We start from the raw sequence: 25,369 nt of genomic DNA on the forward strand, positions 1-25,369 counted from the left end.
AGTTTCAGACGGTTGAGTTTCATCCATTCTGCGACGTCTTTCATTCCATCTTGCAGGTTGGTCTTGGCGCTGGTGGGGTCCTTGGTGAGGGAGAGTATCAGCTGAGTGTCCTCGGCTTAGGAGGTGATGTTGATGTTGTGTTTGCGTACGATGTTGGCGAGGGGGCTCATGTAGACATTGAAGAGAGTCGGGCTGAGCGAGGAGCCTTGTGGGACGCCGCAGATGATCTCGGTGGGGTCTGAGTGGAACGGTGGGAGGTAGACTCTTTGGGAGCGGTTGGAGAGGAAAGAGGTGATCCCGTCCAGGGCCTGTCCTTGGATACCGGTGGAGCGGAGGCGGGATATTAGGGTTCTGTGGCAGACGGTGTCGAAGGCAGCCGAGAGGTCGAGGAGGATGAGGGCGACTGTTTCTCCGTTGTCCATCAGAGTTCTGATGTCATCTGTGACTGAGATGAGGGCGGTTTCTGTGCTGTGATTGGCTCGGAATCCGGACTGAGAGGGGTCGAGTAGGTTGTTGTCTTCAAGGAAGTTGGTAAGTTGCTTGTTGGCGGTCTTCTCTATGACTTTGGCAGGGAAGGGGAGGAGCGAGATGGGGCGGAAGTTCTTCAGGTCGCTGGGGTCCGCTGTAGGTTTCTTCAGAAGGGCATTGACTTCTGCGTGTTTCCAACTCTCGGGGAAGATGGCAGAAGCAAACGAGCTGTTGATGATGGTCTGGAGATGCGGGGCGATGATGTCGTCGGCTTTGTTGAAGATGAAGTGTGGGCAGTGGTCCGAGGGGGCACCGGAGTGGATGGAGTTCATGGTAGCTTTGGTCTGCTTTCAAATGGAATCTGCACTTTAATAATATTTAAAGGCAACTCCCATGTTAACCTATGAGACAGATAGGCCTTGCAACAGTGAAAACCGAATTTGGCAGTATTTCACTGTCAAGACATGTAAAACACATCAGTACATGTCCCACCTTTAACATACACTGCACCTTGCCCCTAGGGCTACCTGGGGCCTACCTTAGGGGTGCATTACATGTATAAAAAGGGGAGGTTTAGGCATGGCAAGTGGGTACACTTGCCAAGTCGAATTGGCAGGTTAAAAATGGACCTGAGTGGCAGGACTGAGCCATGTTTACAGGGCTACTAATGTGAGTGGCACAACCAGTGCTGCAGGCCCACTAGTAGCATTTGATTTACAGGCCCTGGGCACCTCTAGTACACTCTACTAGGGACTTACTGGGAAATCAAATATGTCAATCATGGATAGCCAATTATACATACAGTTTATACAGGAGCACCTCCACTTTAGCACTGGTTAGCAGTGGTAAAGTGCACAGAGTATCAAAACAGTAAAAACAACACATCAACAACTTGGGAAACATAGAAAAAGGTTAGGGGAGACCAAGCCAAGGATGCCAAGTCTAAGAGTCTTTGCTCCCTTAAGGGTGCCAAGGTCAATATTGTAGCACACCAGCACCCTCGGAATGCCCACTCATTCCTGCCCTGTGTTTCCACCAGCCTTTTCATGACAGGCCCCTACCATGAAAAGGCTGGCCGAAACAGGACTCATGATCAGTGCGGTGGTGCTAATCTCAGCTCTGCCGTGGCAGACCACAAGTCCGACTGCCATCAGCCCATCGGGAAGCATGTTCCTGGTGGGCACAGCGGTACCCTGGTGGTCTAACCACCAGGGTCTTAATGTGGCGGTCGGACAGTCTGGAGTGTGTGTCCTAAGACCGCCAATGTCGTATCAGGCCCTTACTTAGGATTACAGTATTTTAAAAGGCATATTCAGCAGCATTAAATGTCTATGCCCTACCACTCTACACTTGAATTCTTTTCTAACATTTGATCAGCATCTCAGAGAGATTCCCAAGCTCCAAGTGTCCAGAATAACCTACATTTGGCCTACATCAATGCTGGTCAATCTCTTCTACCTGTAAACAGTTCTAAGTCTTCTTTTGCAAATCTCCAGCAATGCATTTGTGAGGATGATCATCACCTAAGGATGGTTCAATCAGCGAAGTGCACTGTAATAGTGAAATTATTTACTAATTTATGTAACTTCTTGAAGACATTTAGCTAATGGATTCATGGCAATTAGGCCTGTTCTATAAAATGAATGGGAGAATTGAGAGGAAGATGCTCTTTTGCATTAATGTGGAGATCCATACATTGGAGTCAAAATAAAAGAAATAAATGCCTTTTTTTTGTAGTTTAAATCCAGACATCATTTTAGCTCACATGCACTTTCTTCTAAAGGTTCAAGGAATTGATTCATACCCAGCTTGTACAAAGTTGTGCTGAGGCTCAGCTTGAGCTGCTTCTTGTCTTCTGAAAAAGACTTTACGGCCTCTGTTTCTTCCTTTATTTTGACCACTTGTCTGTAGTTTTCAACAGAAAGTCTTTTATGGAAACTGGATCTAAAAAATATAACATGGTTGAGTTTGATGCTGTTAAATGAGAAGCGATTCTCTATTACAGCAAAGACATAAATGTAACACGCCCGGAATTAACAACCTTAAGTTTGTACAAACCTGAATACACATTGACAAAGCCAATAGGCTTGGCTTTCTTATGCGGGGTGCATAGGTACACACACTCATCCCCACCCACACCTACCCACCCACACCGCTGCGTCCCTGCGGCCCCTCCCGCCTCCCCCACCTCCTTCTCCATCTGTCTTTCCTTTTTTGAAATACCCCTGCCGCTGCGTCCCTGCGGCCCCTCCCGCCTCCCCCCACCTCCTTCTCCATCTGTCTTTCCTTTTTTTAAATTCTCCTGCCGCTGCGTCCCTGCGGCCCCTCCCACCTCCCCCGACCCCCCACCTCCATCTCCATCTGTCTTTCCTTTTTAGAAATTCCCCTGCCGCTGCATCCCTGCGGCCCCTCCCACCTCCCCCACCTCCTCACTGTCTGTTTTCCTTTTTGCCCGCCGCTGCCATCCCCTGCGGCCCCACCCCCCCAGCCTTCCCATTCGCCCAGCACTCCCTCCTCCCAGCTGCCACTCCCTCCCTCCTCCCCATTTTTGCCAGCTGCGGCGCTGGCGCGCCAAAGGCAAGCCCGTCCACGCCACCACCTGGGCCCCCACCACACACGATGAAACTGAAAAAACCATAAACTCCATCCACTACGGATCCCCCTCCGACCCCTGTCCACATCGCACCTACAACAAAGCCAGACCAACCATCGCCCCCATACTCCGCGACACAATCAACTCCTCTTTCGACTCCGCCATCTACCCAGACCCCTGGAAGCACGCGGAAATCACTGCTCTCCTAAAAAAAAAACAAAGCTGACCCGGAGATCCTCCAACTATCGCCCCATACCCCTCCTCCCTTTCCCCGCCAAGGTTTCAGAGAAACTAGTCAACACCGCCTATCCCACTTCCTCGAAGAAAACAACACTCTTGACCCCTCACAATCCGGGTTCCGCAAGAACCACAGCCCGGAAACCGCCCTCATTGCATGCACTGACGACATCAGGACCAAAGTCGACAAAGGCGAGACCGTTGCACTCATCCTCCTAGACCTCTCCGCAGCCTTTGACACTGTCTGCCACCACACACTCCGCACACGCCTCCACAACATAGGAATTCGCCACAAAGCCTTGGACTGGCTCACCTCCTTCCTCACTGACCAGACCCAGAGAGTCCGCCTTCCACCTTTCCACTACACCGCTACCAAGATCATCTGCGGATTCCCCCAAGTGTCCTCCCTCAGCCCCACACTCTTCAACATTTACATGATCCCCCTAGCCAACATCCTCCGACCACACGGAATCACCATCCTCTCCTACGCAGATGACACCCAACTCATCCTCTCCCTCACCCGCAACCCCACCACTGCCAAAACCAACCTACACGCTGCCCTCCTCGACACCGCCAATTGGATGACAACTAACCACCTCAAGCTTAACTCCAACAAAACCGAGATCATCATCTTCGGCCCCAACAAAACCATATGGGCCAACTCCTGGTGGCCCACTGCCCTAGGCCCCGCACCCACCCCCACAAACCATGCACGCAACCTCTGCATCATCCTGGACCCCTCCCTCTCCATGACACAACAAATCAATGCACTAACCTCCTCCTGCTTCCACACACTCCACACTCTAAAAAACAATCCTTCAAATGGATTCCCCCAGAGACCAGGAAGACAGTCACCCATGCACTCATCAGCAGCAGACTTGACTACGGTAACGCCCTCTACGCTGGCACCACACTCAAACTCAAACGCAAACTCCAGAGAATCCAGAACACAGACGCACGCCTCGTCCTTGGCCTCCCCCACCACAAACGAATCTCACCACACCTCATATCTCTTCACTGGCTCCCTATAGACAAGAGAATCACTTTCAAGATCCTCATCCACGTGCACAAATCCCTCCACAACACCGGCCCCACCTACCTCAACGAAAGAGTTAACTTCCACACTCCCACCCGCAAACTCCGATCAGCCGACCTCGCACTAGCTACAGTCCCCCGCATCCATCGAACCACCACAGGAGGCAGGGCCTTCTCCTACCTCGCCCCACAACCTGGAACTCCCTCCCCACCAACCTCAGCAAAACCAAAGACCTCCTATTCTTCAGAAAAAACCTGAAGACATGGCTGTTCGAACAGTAAACCCCCCCCCCAACTAGCGCCTTGATACCCTCACGGGTGAGTAGCGCGCTCTATACATTTTTTCGATTGATTGATTGATTGACACGTTCCCCCCAACACCGACATATCATCCCATGGCAATCCATATACATTATCACTGCCCACAAAGAACCTATAGATTGTTTGCATAGCCACAGTTGACCTCCTTGCAAGCGAAGGACCCTCCAAAAACATAATAGTTACAATGGTTTTTATACAGGAAAAAACACTGTTTTTCACTATTTCTTATAGCAGAATTCATTAGTACTCAATGGGCCAGATGCACATACATTGATGTGCTAAAAGTGGTCGCAATTTGTGCACAGACCTTTAGTGAATCCAGTGCCACTTTGTGAATTGGCCTATGTACTAATACGGTGATTCACAGAATAATGAATCAGAGTGAATCACAATTCAAACTACCTCATGAGGGAGTGAATTATATCAGGGCATGAGATATAGTTTCTTTAAATAAATTTGAAATAAATATAACTATAACTGCTGAATTTCTATGGTTTTGCGTGTGTAAAATCTGAACCTACCTCTAACAATATATTTGTATATATATATATATGAATATATATATATATATAAGTATAAATATATATGTATTGTGTTGAAGGTTAACCTCACCATTTCACAACCGTGGGCAAGTTGGCAGCTGCATAGAATGGACTGAATCTGAAACAGCTATGGAGTGAGAACATATGGAAAGTAGGATTTGCTTTTAAAGGGGCAACTCTTGTTAGCGCCACTGCCTTATAATGACAGCTGCTTTAAGAAAGTGCAGAAGTACATACAGGCTAAGTTTTCAGCTTGCTTATGTATGACATTTACAACTTTCTAGTGCTTTTATGAGTGACATTTGCCTTACATGTGACATTTTGAGTGACAGTTTGTTGCAAGTTCAACAAAGTAGTTATTTAAATGAAATGAAGTAAATATCAGAAAGAGCATATTTTGTGTAAAACGTGACATAGTTGAATCAGCCTCTGAACATGTGTAAGGCTCCTGATATTTTGCGATCCTAATTATGCCTGTCCTTACTGGATATAGGCCAACTCACACCAATGTTAACCAAATTCTCTTTCCATTGTGTACATCTGTCCCTCTGTTGGTGAATGATTTTTGACCACAATTATGACTAGTGACACCCTGTTCAAAAGAACATACAAGGCAGCAGTCAGTGATTGCTGCCTCTATAGCTGCAGGTGTGAACCATTCTCCCTATACTTCGAATGGTTTGTTGTTTTGAGTTGTAAGCACCTTGAATGTCTCAACCTTCTACAGGGGAGCCAGGGAGTGAAGGGGTCTGTTTTAGGTTTTGGCTGTGGCAAAATCTTTTGTCCTTGAAATAAAATCTGAAAAGGGACTTTCAGCCCGCCCACAGGCTTCCCATTAACTACCATTGGTTGGCCTCACGTCACAGGTTGTAGTTCCTGTCTTGTCCTTCGGGCTTTGGCTGTTCTCTGGAGCTTCAACGAAGCACTCCTTCTAGTTGGCTATCAGTGGCTGGCCCCAGTATCCTTCCATATGCTGCGGGCATCTGAGGTGCTTTTTTTTTTACTATCTGCCCAACCGTCTGTGCGCCTTCAATGTCGTCATTTGTCATCGTGCTCATCCAGGCCTTCAAAAGCGCTGACCTCCTGTTTGGCTCTGCAGTAACTGCTGCCCTTTACAACCGCCTCTTGCAGGGTGTCATTGAAAGTGCCTCTGTGTTCTGTAGACTCCAACACCTCACTGCATCAAAAGGGCGGTGGGCTGCCAGCAGGAAGGCAGAGGCTGAGAGGTCTGCAAGCATTCTTGGAAGGCTCAAGAAACAACAGATCCACTGGGTCTTCTTGGTGAAATCAAAACAGGGTGGCGAAGCTGGAGATATACCACATGCACATAATGGACAACGCTGGGAAGGGGTGTTATAGTCCGATATAGTGAACATAGAGCTTGGCTAGGAACTCCCTCCTGGCGTGCAGCTGAAGCTAAAGGCCACAGCTAATGCATAGCCTCGGTAGGAGTGTGAGGAGAGACGATGCACGAGACAGCATGTAGTGAAGCTGGGAGCATTGTCAGAGTTAATGTTATTTCACTCAATTTTTAGTCTTGTTAGTTGGGTGGAGAATGCAATGCTTAGGGGATAGCAAGCGCAGTGCGCAGCGCGCAGCTGGATGTAGTGTTACATTTCTTACTGATCCCCGTACCTGGCATGTGTTGTGCCAGGAAGGTTAAACGCCAGCTACATGGCCACCATTCAGGTAGCACTCCCACAGCATCTGCACGCGGGGACAAATACTGCATACATTCACCATAGAGTGCATGCGGTCACTTGTATGGTTGTTGGAGTAAGTGGTGTCAGTAAAAAAAAAGCATAGTTTCGGTTTGGGAGTTAAAAGCTGAAACGTCAATATCACAGTAGTCGGAAATAAATCTGGTCTTTGTTTATAGTAGCACTATCTTTATTTCGTCTAAGGATCGTTAAGGGTAAAATCAGTGCTACCGGCCCATTTAAAGCACTGGGTAAAATGCTGCATGTCCATGTTTTTCCCGTTTGGCTCATACCATCCTATGTAAATTTTAAAGCACTCGGACGCTACGGCAAAGTGGTTTGCAGCGCTTTAAATTACATTCTACCTCTGTGGAACACTGTGCACATTTACACTGGCAATCTAAAAAAAAGTGTAACATCTACGACAAAAACACTTGCAGTCCCATGAACACGTTGGCCAGACCCTTCACTAGGCCCTGCAATACTGATAATCCACTCTACCAGACACAGTTAGCTGTTTGTTATATCCCCACCCAGCCTTATTAACGTTCAGCTCCCTTTGACCTAAACATGCCCCCCTGAGGCAGATGCAGTGACATTCTCAGCAGTAGAAGTCTTATTTCTGATAACCCCTGTGGTATTTCTGACCAAGGCCACTGCTTTTTTCTCCCAGTGCGACTGCGTAGCTAGGCCTCACTGACCCTTTATTTATCATTACCACTTTCGGGAAAAGCTTCCTTTGGAATGCATGATTAACTATTTTACATCTTAAAAGTACACCCATCACCCAGCTGTCCCTGAAATATCTTTACATGTTGGGTGCATAAAGCAATCCTCTTTTTACGTTTCTCAGAACTAGCAAACCCAACATGTAATGGTTTCATGTGATTAGCCGCTTCTCTAAACAAGCATTGGCAAAGCCAATAAGTTTCGCCTTTGTTTTTTCTTTTGCATTCTATCTTACTATCCAGCTGGATTATAAATATTAGAAAAATGTCATAATAGTGTTTGTTTTAAATTTGATAACCCAGTAATAGTTGTTTATGTTGTTGTTTATTAACCTCTTAGCTGCTGGGCCTTTCCCCCACCCCAGTGCTAAACCCTTTTTTTGGCTATTTGGGGTAGTTCGCGCTTAGGCCTTCATACCTTTTTGTCCACATAAGCTAACCACGCCAAATTTGCACCCTTTTTTTCCAACATTCTAGGGATTCCAAAGGCACCGAGAGTTTGTGGGTTCCCCTGGAGGAGACCAAGAAATTAGCCAAAATACAGCTAAAAGTAAAAACTATTTCAGACAAATTGGAAAAAAGGGCTGCAGAAGAAAGCATATGTTTTTTTCCCCTGAAAATGGCATCAACAAAGGGTTTGGAGTGCTAAAATCACCATCTTCCCAGCTTTCAGGAACAGGCAGACTTAAATCAGAAAAACTAATTTTTCAACACAATTTTGGCATTTTACTGGGACATACCCCATGTTTACTATTTTTTGTGCTTTCAGCCTCCTTCCAGTTAGTGACAGAAATGGGTGTGAAACCAATGCTGGATCCCAGACAGCTAAACATTTCTGAAAAGTAGACAAAATTATGAATTTAGTAAGGGGTCAGTTGTGTAGATACTTCAAGGTATTCCTGAGGAAAGTAACAGCTGAAATAAACAAAATATTGACATTGAGGTGAAAAAAGAGCAATTTCTGTCCACGTTTTCTTCTATAACTTTTTCCAGCTATGGCAGACTTTGAAAGCAATAAACCGTTACATCTGCTGGACTTTTCTGGTTGTGGCGATATATAGGGCTTGTAGGTTCATCAGGAACCCTAGGTACCCAGAACCAATAAATGATCTGCACCTTGCAATGGGTTTTCATTGTATACCGGGTATACAGCCATTCATTTGCTGAAGTATAAAGAGTGAAAAATAGGTATCAAGGAAACCTCTGTATTTCCAAAATGGGCACAAGATAAGGTGTTGGGAAGCAGTGGTTATTTGCACATCTCTGATTCCGGGGTCCCCATACTAGCATGTGAATTACAGGGCATTTCTCAAATAGACTTCTTTTTTACACAAAGTCTTACATTTGGAAGGAAAAAATGTAGAGAAAGACAAGCGGCAATAACACTTGTTCTTTTATTCTGTGTTCCCCTAAGTCTCCCAATAAAAATGGTAGCTCACTTGTGTGGGTAGGCCTACTGCCCGCGACAGGAAACGCAACATGGACACATCACATGTTTACATTGAAATTAGACATGTTTTTTGGAAAGTGCCTAACTGTGGATTTTGGCCTCTAGCTCAGCCGGCACCTAGAGAAACCTACCAAACCTGTGCATTTTTAAAAACTAGACATCTACGGGAATTCGCAATGGGGTGACTTGTTGGGCTCTCACCAGGATCTGTTACCCAGAATCTTTTGCAAACCTCAAAATTTGGCAAACAAACACTTTTCCCTCACATTTTGCTGCTGCAAAGTTCTGGAATCTGAGCGGAGCCACAAACTTCCTTCCACCCAGCATTCCCCCAAGTCTCCCGATAAAAATGGTACCTCACTTGTGTGGGTAGGCCTAGTACCCGCGACGGGAAATGCCCCAAAATACAACATGGACACATCACATTTTCCCAAAGAAAACTGACCTGTTTTTTGCAAAGTGCCTAGGTGTGGATTTAGGCCTCTAGCTCAGCCGGCACCTCAGGAAACCTAGCAAACCTATACATTTTTTAAAACTAGACACCTAGGGGAAACTAGAATGGGGTGACTTGTGGGGCTCTCATCAGGTTTTGTTAACCAGAATCCTTTGCAAACCTCAAATTTTGGCAAAAAAAATCACTTTTTCCTCACATTTCAATGATGGAAACTTCTGGAATCTGAGAGGAGCCACAAATTTCCTTCCACCCAGCTCCCCCCAAGTCTCCCGACAAAAATGGTACCTCACTTGTGTGGGTAGGCATATTGCCCGCATCAGGAAATGGCCCAAAACACAACATGGACACATCACATTTTTACATTGAAATTAAACGTGTTTTTTGGAAAGTGCCTAGCTGTGGATTTGGGCCCCTAGCTCAGCCGGCACCTAGGGAAACCTACCAAACCTGTGCATTTTTTAAAACTAGAGACCTGGGGGAATCCAAGACGGGGTGACTTGTGGGGCTATCACCAGGTTCTGTTACCCAGAATCCTTTGCAAACCTCAAAATTTTGCTAAAAAAACACTTTTTCCTCACATTTCGGTGATAGAAAGTTCTGGAATCTGAGAGGAGCCACACATTTACTTCCACCCAGCATTCCCCCAAGTCTCCTTATAAAAATGGTAACTCACTTGTGTGGGTAGGCCTAGTGCCCGTGTCAGGAATAGATCACACAATGGTCAATGTTAGTGCTTGCATGAGGGCAACTGTTGACCCTGGGGTAATCCATTCCAGACGCAGGCACTAGGTACAGGCACTCAATTGGGGTAGCGTTTTTATCAGGACAGGTGGGGAAACATTGTGTGGTAGGAAGTTTGTGAATCCCAGCATATTCCTGTAGTTTGTGTGTCAAAAATGCAAGAAAGAAATAACGTTTTTATTCAATATTTCATCTTTGCAGGTATTCTGGGGAAGAAAACTTTGGGGAATCCACACGTCTGTGGACTCCCCTAGGTGTCTAGTTTCCAGAAATGTCTGGGTTTGGTAGGTTTCCCTATGTGGCCGCTAATTCCAGGACCAAAAACGTAGGTGCCTGCCTTATAAAACTAGGTTGTTTTGTGATAGATAATCTTGATGTCTCCACAATACGATTTGGGCGGTGGAATTTGGGGCTGAACTAAATTGGGGAGCTCCCAAAAGAGCAATCTCTCTGTGCTTCCCACCGCGTGCACCTGCTCTATGGATTGGGCTAACCCGATATTGTCCTGCTGCACAGACTGTGCTTGCGAAGGTACAGCAGGACTGTCCTCATCACCTCCCTCAGAATCACAGGAAGAGGTGTTGTCGGATGGGACTCCGCGGACTGAAAAATCAATCACAGAGTCTGCAACATTGTCCTATCCCTCAAATGCTGTCTCAGTATCTGCTGCCTCAGTCTCTTTTCCTACGTCAGTGCTGTCCTCTATAACCCGAGTTAGTGCTTGAACAGCAGTCATCCAACGAGACACCATCTCTGCTAATGGCTAAACTGTCTTTCTAAACACTAGCCTAAATAGACAGTCACAAAATTGCTGGTGGGTGTGTGTGTGATGCGTGCAACAGTAAAGGGCACCTTACCTTTTCTTCTTCCCTCAACTAGCACGTTCTCTCACGACACTCAAAAAAAAAAAAAAAGACACACTATTACTTCACCTTGTCACATACCAATCGTCACAGTCTTTAGCGCCTCTGGCACCCAGTCCAATAATCATTATTGGTGCTCCCACTCCCATGACCTCCTCCTCCTCGGATTCCCTTACTACCACCCAGTAAAAGTGCCCTTCATCTCTCCATAGCCCCCCTCACACATACATTTAATTTGTATTATAGCGCAGGTAATGGCTGGCTTTACTAATCCACTCAGCTATTGCCATAAAATACAGATTTGACCTTTGCAGTAGGCATATAAACCTTCTGCGCTACTTTATGGCATCAAAACTGCCACTAGACAAAAGTCAGATCCTTTTCTAGCATAATCACAAGAGTTACTTAACTTTTTTATTGCTTCCTAAAAGCTACAGTTGAAACACATCAGTTGAAGTATGTGCATTGCTTTGAAGATGCAAGTTGCAAGAAAACTTGTGGCGAATAAATATATATATATATGGAGAGAGAGAGATCACTTTATGTGTGGGTGTGGTTTCCCTGGGGGCCGATTGCAGCCCCCAGGGAAACCACACATGCATTGACAAAAGTGATCTCCCTATATATAAATATACATATCTATATATATATCTATATATATCTTTTTTAATAATAGCTGTATGGTTTCCTGGGGGTAAAAGGGGGTCATTGTGGCTCCCAGGGAAACCATACAGCTGTTAAAATTGTTTTAAAAAATTGCCCCCACAGGGGGTCAGCCCTGCTCACGGTTGACCCCCTGTTAGTTTCAATTTTTTTTATTTTTTATTTTCAGTTATTTTATATGTTTTCAGGCCTGGAGGGGCACAATAGCGCTCCCCCAGGGCTAAACAAACATTTAAAAAAAATAAATGCCTGGGGGGAGGGGGGTGGCCCGTTTTCAGAAGCGGCCGACCCTCCCAAGTGAAATCCCTGGTGTCTAGTGGGGTTTCCTGGAAACCATTTCAGGAAGGCCTCGTTTGAAAGGGGAGAATCACCCCGTTCAAACGAGGCCTTCACGAATGGTGGGGAGGCCAGTTCGGGCCTGTTTTCCCAACCAGAACAGGAAGCGGGCTTACCTGCTGGTTCCTGCGCTGGTGGGGAAAACAAAATGTGACGTCAGTGATGTCATAGAGGGGCGGGTGGAGGGCAGGGGGAGACTCGAGTCTCCTGAGAGGGATTTTTTTTATTTTTTAAATCCTTCGGTGCAACGATTTTTCAAACCGCTCCCTGGTGTCGGCCACTGGTCATGACCTGCAACAGGGAGGGTGTGTGGGCATCGGCCAGTTGCCGACGCCCGCACTTATGGGGTTAACTCAACATACACCACAACATAAACAACTATTAATGGTTTATCAATTTTAAAACAAATATGATTGTAATATTTTTCTAATGCTCTCCTTTCACATCTCATCCTCCTCTATTTATGCACCTCATCACCCTTCTAACTCCTCTAACTCCTCCATGTGTGTCTCTTAAGAAAGAGTGTTTTTCTCAAATGCTTTTTTCATGCAAGGAAGGAAAGGAAGAATAAGCAAAGCTACAGTGTTTCTTTATTATGTGTAATCTCTGAAATTATGCTTTAACACATAATCACGCAGTACACCCCAATCCACCCCACTCAAATCCCGCCCCACTACTACCCACCCTCAATCTAACCCACTTTACCCTACATCAATCCACCCCACCCTAGTACAGTCCACTCAAACCCACCCCACTTCAATCCTTCCAACCCACCCCACCTCATTCCTCCCACCCCAAACTAATATGCCGAATCCAGGTTGCCCCCTCTAATACAAAACAATCTGCACCACTCCAAAGCAATCTGCCCCACTCCAATCATATCAATATGCCCCACTCAAATCTTCCCAATCCAGAACAATCTGCTCTGCTGCAATCTGCTGCACTCCAATCCAAAACAATTTGCCCCACTTCAATCTGCCCCACTGTAATTCACCCCACTCCCATCTGCCCCACTTCAATCCAAAGCAATCGGTCCCACTCCAATCCGCCCCACTCAAATTTGCCCCACTCCAATCCAATCCACCTCACCCCAATTCAATCCACTCCAGTCCATCCCAATTCTCCCCACTCCAATCCCCCACTCCCATCCAATTAACCCTACACCACCCCAATACATCCCACTCGAATAAACCCTAATATAATCTGCCCACTACACTCCAGAACAATCTGTCCCACTCCAAACTTCTCCACTCCAATCCAGAACAATGTGCCCCACTTCAAACTGCCCCACTTCAATCCAAGCCAACCTGCCCCACTCTAATCCATTTCAACCTGCCCCACTCCAATCTGTCTCACTTGAATCTAAAACAACCAGCCCACCTACAATGCCAAACAACCCACGCCAATCCAAAACAATCTGCCCTACTCAAATCCAATCTACCTCACCTCACCCCAATCCAACCCACTCCCTTCCAGTTCACCCCACTACAACCCAGTCCACCCCACCCCACACCATTCCAATCCAATCCACCCCAATCAAGCCCAGTCCAACCTACACTACTCCAATCCAATACATGTTACCCCAATCCACCACACCCCAGTCCAATCCAGACCACCACATCACACCACACTCCAGTCCAATCCACTCCACTGCAGTCCGATCCACCCTACTCCAATCCAACCTACCCAAGCCCACTCCAATCCAACTCACCCCACTCCAATCATCCCATCCACTTCAAACATCCCACCCCGGTTCAATCCAAACCACCCTGCTCCAATCCAATCCAACCGACCCGCTCCAATCCAATCCAATCCAGTTTTTAATCCATCCCTCAGTGCAATCTAGTCCACATTATTCCACCCTACTCCAGTTGAATCCACCACACTCCAAACACCTTAAGCTAACCCACTTCAATCCATTACACCACTCTCCAATCAATCCACCCTACTCCAATCCAATCCACCCCACTCCATTCCAATCCACCACAATCCACTCCAATCCACCCAACCCAATCCAATCCACCCAACCCTAATCCAGTCCACCCAACCCTAATCCAGTCCACCCCACCCCAATCCAATCCACCCCACTCAAACCAATCCACCCCACCATACCCTAATCCACTCAACTCTTTCCAGTCCACCTCACTCCACTGCGATACAGTACACTCCAGTCCACCCCACCCCACCCCACCCCATGCCAATCCAATCTATTTGACCTCTGTGCAATCCACCTCAGTCCCATCCATCCCAGTCCACCCACCCCAAACCAATCCACTGACCTCCTCCATTCCACTCACCCAAACCACCCCACCCCATTTTGATCCACTCCACCCCACAGCAACCCACCCCACTCCAATCCACCTCACTCCACTCCAATCCACCGCACTCTACCCCAATCCAGCCCACCTCATCCCACTGCAGACCAACACACTCCAATCCAATCCATCCAAGCTACCCTACTCCAATCCAGTCCACCCCACTACAATTCACCTCAGCCCAGTCTAGTCCACCCCCCATCCCAGTTCAGGCCACCCCACTCTAATCCAATCTATCCACCCTACTCCAATCCACCCCATTCCAATCCATCCCAATCCAATCCACCGCAATCTGATTCAAAACACACCCCACAGCAATCCAATTTACCCCACCCCAATCTAATCCACCCCACCCAAACTCCAATCCAATCCACCCCACCCAGCCCTATCACTCTAATTCAAACCAACCACCCAATCCAATCTAATCCACCCCACTCAAATCCACCTCAATCCTATCCACACCCCATTTCAATCCAACCCACTCCAATCCAGTCCACCCCACACCATTCCACCCCGCTACACTCAAGCCATCCCATTCCAATCCACCACATTCTACTCCAATCCACCCCACTACCTCAATCCACTCTAACGCGCTCCACCCTATTCTACCCCACTCCACAACACTCTCTGCCACTGAATCATACTCTCCTCTACTTAACTCTACTCTAACACTCTAAACCTCTTACTCCACTCTACAACATTCAGCCAAATTCCCTCTAAGACACTCTACTCCCCCACTCCACTCTGCCACTCCACACCACTAACCTTTAGCCATGCTGAACAGGGGCCACACTGGTTTACAACATGGCAAAACAAAGCCCATTGGTCCTTGCATAGGCGAGACCTATTGGCTTTGCCAATGCTTGTTTTATAGACCTGTTAATTATTGTGGTCAAAGAGTGTCAGCTGTCCCTAGCGCTGCTGTGCTCACTTCCGCTGCTGGTGACGCAAATAGTATTATATAAGCAGTATGTGGACGGGGCCTCCCAGCTCCTGTGCACGGCCAGTGCTCACCTTAAACAGTTTAATTTCAAACCAGGGACAGGCATTGAACAGCACTGGGACATGACAAATGCTGCTCACAAACTACAAGAAGAAGAGGAGAGTTGTTTTCCATCTAAGGCAGTGATGTTATCTGCCTGGGGGTAGAGGAGGGAAGAAGATAGCTGGTCTTTCAAAAACACCCTGCCTCGAGCCAGTGAAGCGCGCTTCCCTCTGCCACAGAACAGCACTTAAGGGTTGTGCATGGACTGGCAGAAGCACCACACTGGCAAGGAAAAACAAAGCTGTTGCTTAAAGGGTCAATAACACACACACAGCATTGTCACAGTTAGGGGTTGCCATGCCTGAAAGAAACAGTTAAGGTGCAGATCTCTGAGGCAGTTACTGCCACGTCCAGATAAAGGCTTGTGCTTGTTTACCAACCAAGTGCTAACAGACTAGTCGGTACACTAGAGCGAGAGGTGGCTGAAATCACCATGATTTAAGCCCTGATGCCAATAATATTAAACTTTGCAAGCAGCCACTCCCATTCTGCATTGAAACGCTGCACACTCAATATGTTTGGAAGTTTTTGGCCGCAGCTATATTCACAGCAATATTGTACAATTTATTAGGGATCATAAATCATGCTGCACATCCATTGGTCATAAAACACTCATTATTAGCTATAATTGTAATCATAAATCACAGATTGCTCCTTGAGGCTACATCGTCATCATAAATTGTGCATAAATCGAAACAGCCTGGCTTGTCGCAGGTCATAAAGCAAGTCATAAATCAAAAGTGCAGGTCATAAATCAAGTCCTAAATCAAACGTGCACAAATATTGTTGCCTTGTCATTAATCACCATAAATCACTCTGGCTTTTAATGCTGTCAACTGGAGTCTTTGGGCTGGAGTTTTACCACCTATGTGGGGGAGCAGGTGTACAGTGGAGGGGGGGGGGGTGGATTCCACAATCTGTTTTTAGGCTTTTAGGCCCACCTTGCTACCTTTTCTCATTCTGTGTGGTCCCCCGACTGGCTGGCTTGGGCTGTAAGTGCCATATTATGTGTCCCCTCCCCCACTCCAAGAAACGTTGGGCAGTGCAGAAGATAACTATCTCCAGAGGGGATGTTCTCTGCATTAAAATGTGCTACACACTGGATAAAAAGCAACCCTCAGAGGGTTTGCACGCTCACTCTACCAGAGCAACAGCTGCAACCACTGTGTTAGCACGAGGAGTTCCAGTCCTGGACATCTGCCAGGCAGCAACGTGAGTATTACTGCACATGTTCACAAAATACTACTGCCTGGACAGTCAGGTCTGCAGTGATAGGTACTTTGCCTGTTCGGTCTTGCAGTTCCTAACAGATGAACAAGTTACTTACCTTCGGTAACGCCTCATCTGGTAGAGGGATATTCTAATTGCAGATTCCTTACCAACCCACCCATCCTCCCCGCTCTGTTAACTGATTTCTAGGAACAGGGATTTCCTTTTCTGGCCCTAGTTCTGACGCACCAGTGGTCATTGTTTTTCATGGCTCTGCACTTCTGGTGTGGAAAGTCTTGAAAATAATCTGATGTCAGCATCTATATAGGTTTGACACCATCATATCCAGCGCACACAACACCGACAACGGATGCCGAGCCGACTGATGCCATCTAATGGCACTCAGGGGTACCGCTTGAGAAAAATCTCCAGATCCAGAGCAACACCTGGGGGAAATTCTAAGGTAAGGAATTTGCAACTAGAATATGTCTTTACCAGATAAAGCATGACCCAAGGCAAGCAATTTGTTCTCTAGTTACATTTTAGATGCAAGTTGCTAGGTTTGTAACAGTTTAATTATTAATGGTTATTTGATTATTAATTATGAAAATTGTGTAATACTTATGAGTTATATTTTAGGTGCAGGCTGTTGGCTTTTTTAAGGGTATAGGATGGGAAGTTAAGTAATAAATAATTAACAATTAATTTATAACTGTTAATTATTTAAATTAATAACAATTATGTTAATTGTGGTATACTTATGTATTTGAGTTTCATTTCAGATATGGGCTACTAGGTTTTTTGGTATATAGGGTGTGGATTTAAAAAACAAATAGTTAATTATTTTATAATATTTTGTAACTTTTAATAAAGCATTAAGATAATTTTTATATTATTAAATAATTATGATTAAATGAATAACTAATGATTATTTAATTGATTTATTATTAAATATATACATTAATTGTGTTTTATTTTTAAAAATAAGTATACATATATTTGTTAATAATAATTAGTGATGTTTATATTAAGAGTTTAATATTTTTCCTAAATTAATAGGATTATTCAAATATGTAATGTGTTTGAAGTAAAGTACTTTCCCTACTGTTGCACAGACTAATGTGAGAACAGTAAATTTAACTCCTCCAAAGTCCAACACTTTCCCTACTTTTAACTCGACTGGAGTTGGGATAGTAAATGCAACCCCTCCAAAATCTAACACTTTCCCTACTGTTGCATAGACTGGAGTGGGAATAGTACATCTAACCAGTCCGAACTGCAACACTTTCCCTACTGTAGCAATGTTTGGAGTGGCAATAATAAATGTCACCCCTCTGAAATCCAGAGCTTTCCGTACTGTTGCAGAGACAGGAGTGGAAATAGTAAATTTTGCCCCTCCAAAGTCCACCACTTTCCCTACTGTTGCGCTGACTGGAGTCGGAATAGTAAATTTCACCACTCCGAAAACCAACGCTTTCCCTACTGTTGCACAGACTGGAGTAGGAATAGTAAATTTTAGCCCTCTGAAATCTAATGCTTTCCCTACTTTTGTCTTTGGAGTGTGAAAAGTAAATTTCACTCCTCCAAAATCCAACACTTTCCCTACTGTTGCAAAGATCAGAGGGATTGATAAATTTTACCCCTCCAAAGTCCAACACTTTCCTGACTGCTGCATTGATTGGGGTGGGAATAGTACATTTTATCCCTCTCAACTCCATTGCTTTCCCTACCGTTGCATAAACTATAATGGGAGTAGTATACTTAACAATCATAGACTCCAATAGTTTTCATAAAATAGAAATTATAGCATTAATTGTTTTGTTTTTTATATTTTATATCATTTGCTTTTATTTTTTAATTTCTTTTAATGTTTATAGTATTTTCTGTAAATGTTTTTTTTTGGGATTATCCAATTTTTTATATTTTGTTTATTGTCGATATTAATATATTTGTTCTTATTCAGTTGTTTATATTTTTTATGGTTTTATTGTATATGTATTATCTATCTATCTACATATATATATATATATATATATACACACACATATATAAATATACAGTAACATAATACAAATATTAGTTTTATGCTACATTAGTATTGTTAATATGTATTTGATATATATAATATATATTTTCATATTAATGCAATTAAAATATGTAAACAAAATTATATATTGTAAAAAAAAAATTTATTAGTTATGTATAATATATATATTCACAGCAATGAATATAGTGTAAAATAAATATATGTATAAATTATGTTACACCACATATATTTTCATATAAATAGAAACATATATATATATATATATATATATATATATATATATATATATATGTGTGTGTTTGTATGTGTAAATAGGTATATATGTATATATAATTTTAAATATTAGTGGAATACATTTAATTTACAGTATAATAAATGTTTATATGAAAACATTTATTATTGACAATATTGGTGTCAACTATATTTTTTTCCATTTTTTTGAACTTACCATTATAAGTATAGGAGCATGATAGTGTGGTAAATGGTATTTGTGACACAATGGGCCTGATTAGGGGTTCGTCGGACGGGATGACCCATCCGCCGAACTTCCGACGGAGAGGTTGCCTCTATGCTGGCTACCTTCCCACTAGACCCATTATGACTTTCCCGCTGAGCTGATGGGCTGACTTCAGCACCACCATGGATGATTCGAACCAGCACCCATCGTCAGCCTGTTGGGATCGAAGATCTTCGCGGGGATGGTTGGCGGGTCTGCCCGCCAACCTCCTAATGTGGCGGTCGGACCGCCGCAACTGCAGCGGTCCGACCACCATCGCAGCATTTGCAGCCCTCAGACCCCCAATTTCGTAATAAGGCCCTAAGTTTTTGAAAGGTGTTTAAGGTTTAATAAGTTGCTGATGTAGTTCATTTCTATAAAGAGCGATTACATTACTTATGCACCTCAAGACCACCAAAAAACAGCATAATATCTACTTAATGTGTGTGATGTCATAGATATGCTTCCTGTTCTGCTTCTTCTGCATGTTGTGAAAGGTTACGCACATTAGTACTAAAGATTTTATTGAATTTTGGTCTACATGTACCTTGCTGAATACCTTCTACTATGAAAAGCCTATAGCAAACAGTCATATCTGTTGGATGATATTTGCAAGTTCAGAAGCACTGCCTGATGGGGGCGTAAGTTATAGTCAGGTCAGTAAAGTATAATTTGTCAATTTCAGTGTTTTTTTTCCTTTTAAACATAAGCCTTTATATGATTAAAATACCAACTCTCCCATGATACTGCAGTTGAAGCACCACACAAGGGCCCCACTCGGTCCTGCAGGAGTACCACAGGACCCGTGGCCTGAAATTGTTTTAATTTTGGCTCCCTAGGAGAGTCCCTCTGGGATCCCCACCCGACAAGAACTATAGGTTCTGCGTACTCCTACAATGTCCCCTTGTATATTATTGTTTTTTTGACTCAGGACATGGGGACAGAGTCCCCAAGTCCTGAAATGGCAATTGTAAAATTTCTGTACATGTTGTGGCAAGCCAATCAGATTGCTTGATCCCACACGACCAGTACTGATCTTGCAAGACTGAAGGTACTGATGCAAAAAAAAAAAGCCCTCTTGGCCAATCAGAACTCTTTGTTTGATAAAAGTGTTGTATTGCAGGAGCACTGTGGGATCAGATATAATTATATTTTGAACCTTAATTTCCCATAAACATCTGAACAGATTTTACCAAACCACAAAAAGCATGCTAAGTAAAAAAATATATAGCTTTCTCCCACATTTGATGTTATTCTGTTCAGCTGCATTTTTATGTATCACTTCTCAAAACTCCTATGGGAATTTACAGTGGAAAACCAATTTTAGGATCTCCTATTTTTCAGCGCCCACTTGACGAATCACCCTAACACTTCCCAGGAAGGAGCTGCAGCAGATGAACTTGTTCTTTGGAAAGTTTTGTGACGATTTGTTAAACAGGACCAAAGTTATTAGTAAAACAAAAAGTGCTCTTTCTACAAAAACTTTGACCTGACGTATAACCTCACAGTGCCGATATATCTATATCTATATATCTATACAGCTATAAATACATACAGGGTCTTTTCAGTCAACGCGTGTCATCCATAGGTCTACTGTGAGACATTCAGATTTTTTTGTGTCTACCATAACATACATCATGGGATTATGAGTCATTCTAAAATGGCTGTTCATGGGTGTGCATGCCCAGGAGGCCATCTCTGAATGTTGTTTCTAATAAAGTTATTATAAAAACTCATTCATAAACAAAACACGCTTAGGCAAAGCCAACAGGTCTGCAACCAACTTAAGACCAATTGGCTTTGCCAATGGCTGTTTTGATAAACTGACTCCACTTCCAAATATGTAAATATTTTAACAGTAGCTGGGTACTACAGTACCACATGAGGTTGGTTTTACCATGTACTAAGACTATGTTTTAAGCCTTATAGGTGTTTATTTTAAAATGGTTCTATACTCTTTCAGAACACCCAACAATCTTTGCAAAGTGAGCAGGTTGGGATCCAGTGGAGCAGCAACAGTGGGCGAAACCAGCAAGAATTTGTGTGAGCACATCAGGCCTGCAAAAACTTCATGGATGCCAGTCTTAAATAAGTTGAATTGTAAGAGTACCGGCACACATCCCTTTTTCAGGCAGTTTTGTGCTGCAATCGTAGGGGAGATATAGTTTAAACATCTGATGCTCTGAAAGCTAACCTTACCTTCTTTATTAAAAATGTGACATTCTTAATATAGACAATATGTGACTCCTTCATTACAGGGAAAAAAAAAACAGACACCATTTTGCTACAAAATACTCACTTCCAGCTTCTTCGAACAACCCTGTAAACTACACATAAACCTTTAAGATGATGGTGACATTGTGGTGTAATTAATGGACATAAATCTCCACCTTTCCAACACATTAAAAGCATAGAGGTTAATCTAACTTCAACCCCTCTGCTCCTGGTCATTTACACCAAACACTCCCATCCCGCAAAATTTCACTAAACTTAGCTCCAGTTACACTGACCCAAGATCATTTTCTTTCATAATCTCACTGAGGGGGTGCCACCCACTCATCTGAGTATAAGATCAGCTCATCAGCGTTCCAAACCAACAGCAGTGACCCACCATTACCTACTGTGGCCACCACTGCTGTCTCTGAACCCCTACATGACAATTCAAAATATCCCCTGCCCAAACATCAAAACCCATCACAAAAGAACTTTACAAGAAAATGATCCCATTGATTAATGATCACATTATGACTCTTTTATCTCTTTATCTAAGGCAATATAATTTAGAGAGCTGTGCTAAATACCCTGAACCCTGACAGTCCCCACATATAAATCTACACATGACTACAGCTTGAATGACAAGAGATCTAGGAACAACCCACCCTAACTTGTTGCACACCATTTCCTGACCCTTTCGCCTACTTCACTTAACCAACAACGATCAGACCCGTAGAAATCTACCTCAGTTCACAGACTTAGACATTGTAGGATATAGATCAAATTAGTGTGTCAGAAAAATCCATGGCTAATATCCTCCTGAACATCTCTGATGGAAAGCATATATCTGAATTGCGCTCTCGTAAATTGTGTAATTAGTATCCCGATTAATGCAGCTTTCTCTACTATCCTTAAATGAAAAGATCTGGATAGTATTGCTTTCACTGGTACTTAGTTCAAATGATCCTCCCATCCGACTGGATTTATTATCTTATGCAAAGATACACCTTCAAAAACAGGAATCTGTGTTGCTATTATCCTAAAAAATGTATTTACTTTAAAGCCAAATGCCTCACCATTAACATCTTCACCAACAAAGTCAGACTATGTAAAATAAAACACATCTATCATCCTCTAGGAAATGGTGTTATTTTAAGAAACCTCAGCTCTACTACGTTTGCCAGTGAGCCCACGACAACTGAAATACTCTGAAGAAATGTAAACAACATCAGTCAAGCAACCCATAAAGAGCCATTAGTCTTGTCTAGTGCCTCCAACACAGATAATAAGGGACCCTTTAAACCTAGCATAACCATACACTAAAGGATATTCGCAATTGCATTGCATCCCTTGAAAAAAACAATATGCAATAAGAAAATCTATTTCTAATATACTCAGCAAGTACACTCTCAAATACTCATTGTATGAAAAATGGAATGTACAGGAAATAAATACTCCACTAATTCTAGTTTTACATATCTCAGAGCTAAAAGGAGCTCCAACAAAAAGTCGGTCTACAAAGCCAAACATTCCTTTCTCACAAGCAAATGCAACAATGCCAATAACCACTATTAAACATCCCAAAAGCAGCAGTTCTCTACACCTGTCAATCAGCCAGAAAAACATAGATATGTAGAATATGCCAGCTTCTTTCTGAACAATATCACTAACCTCACGCAAAATTCAACAACGATCCCACTGCTGCCAAGTTAACAGAGACATTCACTCCCAGAAAACTCCAAACTTCGTGGAACACTTTTGACGCTTCATCCCTTAGAACTTTGAAAAAGTAATCTCCTTCATTAGACCCTCACACTATGGTGATGACCCTGTCCTTGCTCCAAAGGCTAAAGGATTTAGATACACCATCTCACCAATATGGCCACGATGTAGTAATGCTTTTTTCCAGACATGTTCTGTACCATACTTCCTTAAAACAGAAAACATAAAAACATTAAAGGACCATTTCAGAGCTCCTTCCATTTTCTAGGCATTAAAGGGGCTACCCCTCAAACAGATAAAAGCATGTAAAATAGGCAATTCTACACCCAAACCTATCCCATCAGGGTTTGAAGTATCACTAGGCTATGCCCTACAACACATGCTTTTTAATCTCTGTCTAGCATTCTTACACAATCATGGTGTATCCTTCCAACAATATGATGATGAACCCATTCTCTCACTCACCGATGACCCCACCACTACCAAAGCCAACTTCCACAGATGCACGGCAAGCATCACCACCTGGATGAAAGCCAACTGCCTGCAGCTGATCACAGACTGAAGTTATAATCTTCGGCAAGAGCAGCAACACCTGGAACGACTCCCGGTGGCCTGTGGAACCAGGACTCCCCACCCACTACCTCCAAATATTTCTTCTTATGTGAGTTAGTGTCAAACCCCCAAAAATCATGCAAAAAATGTAAAAGTCTTACTCCAAATTATTCTTTGGGTGGCTCTGCACATCAGCCAAGTACTCTTGTGCTTCTCCAACAAGGATGTGGGTCTTTCCATACAAACTGCGCCGGATATTTAAACATTCTTTCAGGAAACATTCAGATGCATCGAAGTCTGACATGGAATATCTGAAAGCACAGCAATAAGAAATAAAATATTTTGACAAGATTATGGCTGACAACAGTGTAGAACTTTCCTTAACACACAAATCACTATGCTATGCCTTATTAGAAACAATAATAATACTAATATGTATAATAATAATAATAATATTGTTATTTAGTTCCTATAAGGGCTGAGTTTGATATCTGACAGCTATGTAATTAGAAGATGTACCTATTACCCAATTCAATAATACAATTTTTTTTGAATTTCCAAAAAAAAACAAATGACTGAGCTGTTACAGCAGGTATTCTAACCGTTGTCATGCAGGTTAAAATCAGATATCAGAAGCAAGCACTAACACTCTTACAAGCCTGTAGACAATTGTATAAAAATATTGCTGTACTATAATGAACTGATTAACTTACTGCGCAGTACTTTTAGATCATCTTATAAATATAAATGGTGATGCATATCCTACTATTTTACTTAAACTGTTTGATTGTATAAATCTCACCCTAATTGTAGCAGAGTAATATTACCTGGTTTACTATGTTGAAGTTGTCCTCATTTTTTAAGCTTTTTTGCACACTCAACTTAGCCAACTCAATGTGTTTTGCTTAGGGGAGCAGGTATCATGTGAGGATACCAACACACAGCCTGATATGGCTGTAACAGTGTCTAAGCAAGCGCCTCTGTAAGTCAGGAAGGAGACAATATCCTATGGTACGATTGCCATGGGTAAGTTTGAGAGATGAAGGGTCAGTGTGAGCTGCAGTAATATATATATATCCAATAACTATACCTGCCTTCCTAAAACATATGTGGGTAGCTGTGATTAGCCAAAAGACTATTTTTCAATTAGACTCAGTTTTATTCTAACATGACTCATCACTGTTGAAGGGTTTAGAACAGGGATTTGGAATCTTTTTTGTAAAGAGAGATACTTCTGATCAAAGAAAATAGAATGGCGCTACTAATGGTTTCACCTTTGTTGTAGTAGTGACCAAATACAATCCCAATAGTGACCACACCTTGCAGGATTACTGGTAATGAACCCCCACCCCACCCCACCCCACCCCGAAGTATGTCACATTAATGGGTAACAAAAACACTGTCATGCCAAAATATCATATTCAGGATATTGATCAACACAATATCACAAAAGTGTATAAATGTAAGTACAGGTTTACTTGTCTTAACTCCAGATCTACGTACCTTGAAGATACATATATCTTCAAGGTAAATAGATGTGGTTTAAGAATGTAAATGAAATTAAACTTATATTAGTGATATTGTAATTGATATTCTGAACACAATATTTTGGCTTGATGATATTTAAATCTTGATAAT

General features: G+C 43.3%; 1 protein-coding gene across 1 annotated transcript in view; it reads right to left on the minus strand.

Moving 5' to 3' along the window:
• The window catches only part of LOC138287955 (putative tetratricopeptide repeat protein 41), a 574,376-nt gene that overhangs the window by 41,269 nt on the left and 507,738 nt on the right, over positions 1-25,369 (minus strand). The window contains exons 15-16 of the mRNA XM_069228994.1: positions 23,893-24,042; positions 2,273-2,412 (exon numbers count right to left, since the gene is read on the minus strand). Of these exons, the coding sequence (XP_069085095.1) occupies positions 2,273-2,412; positions 23,893-24,042 (290 nt within the window). The remainder of the gene's footprint in view (positions 1-2,272; positions 2,413-23,892; positions 24,043-25,369) is intronic.

Source organism: Pleurodeles waltl, chromosome 4_1 (genome assembly GCF_031143425.1).
Source record: "Pleurodeles waltl isolate 20211129_DDA chromosome 4_1, aPleWal1.hap1.20221129, whole genome shotgun sequence".
Classification (NCBI taxonomy): Eukaryota; Metazoa; Chordata; class Amphibia; order Caudata; family Salamandridae; genus Pleurodeles; species Pleurodeles waltl.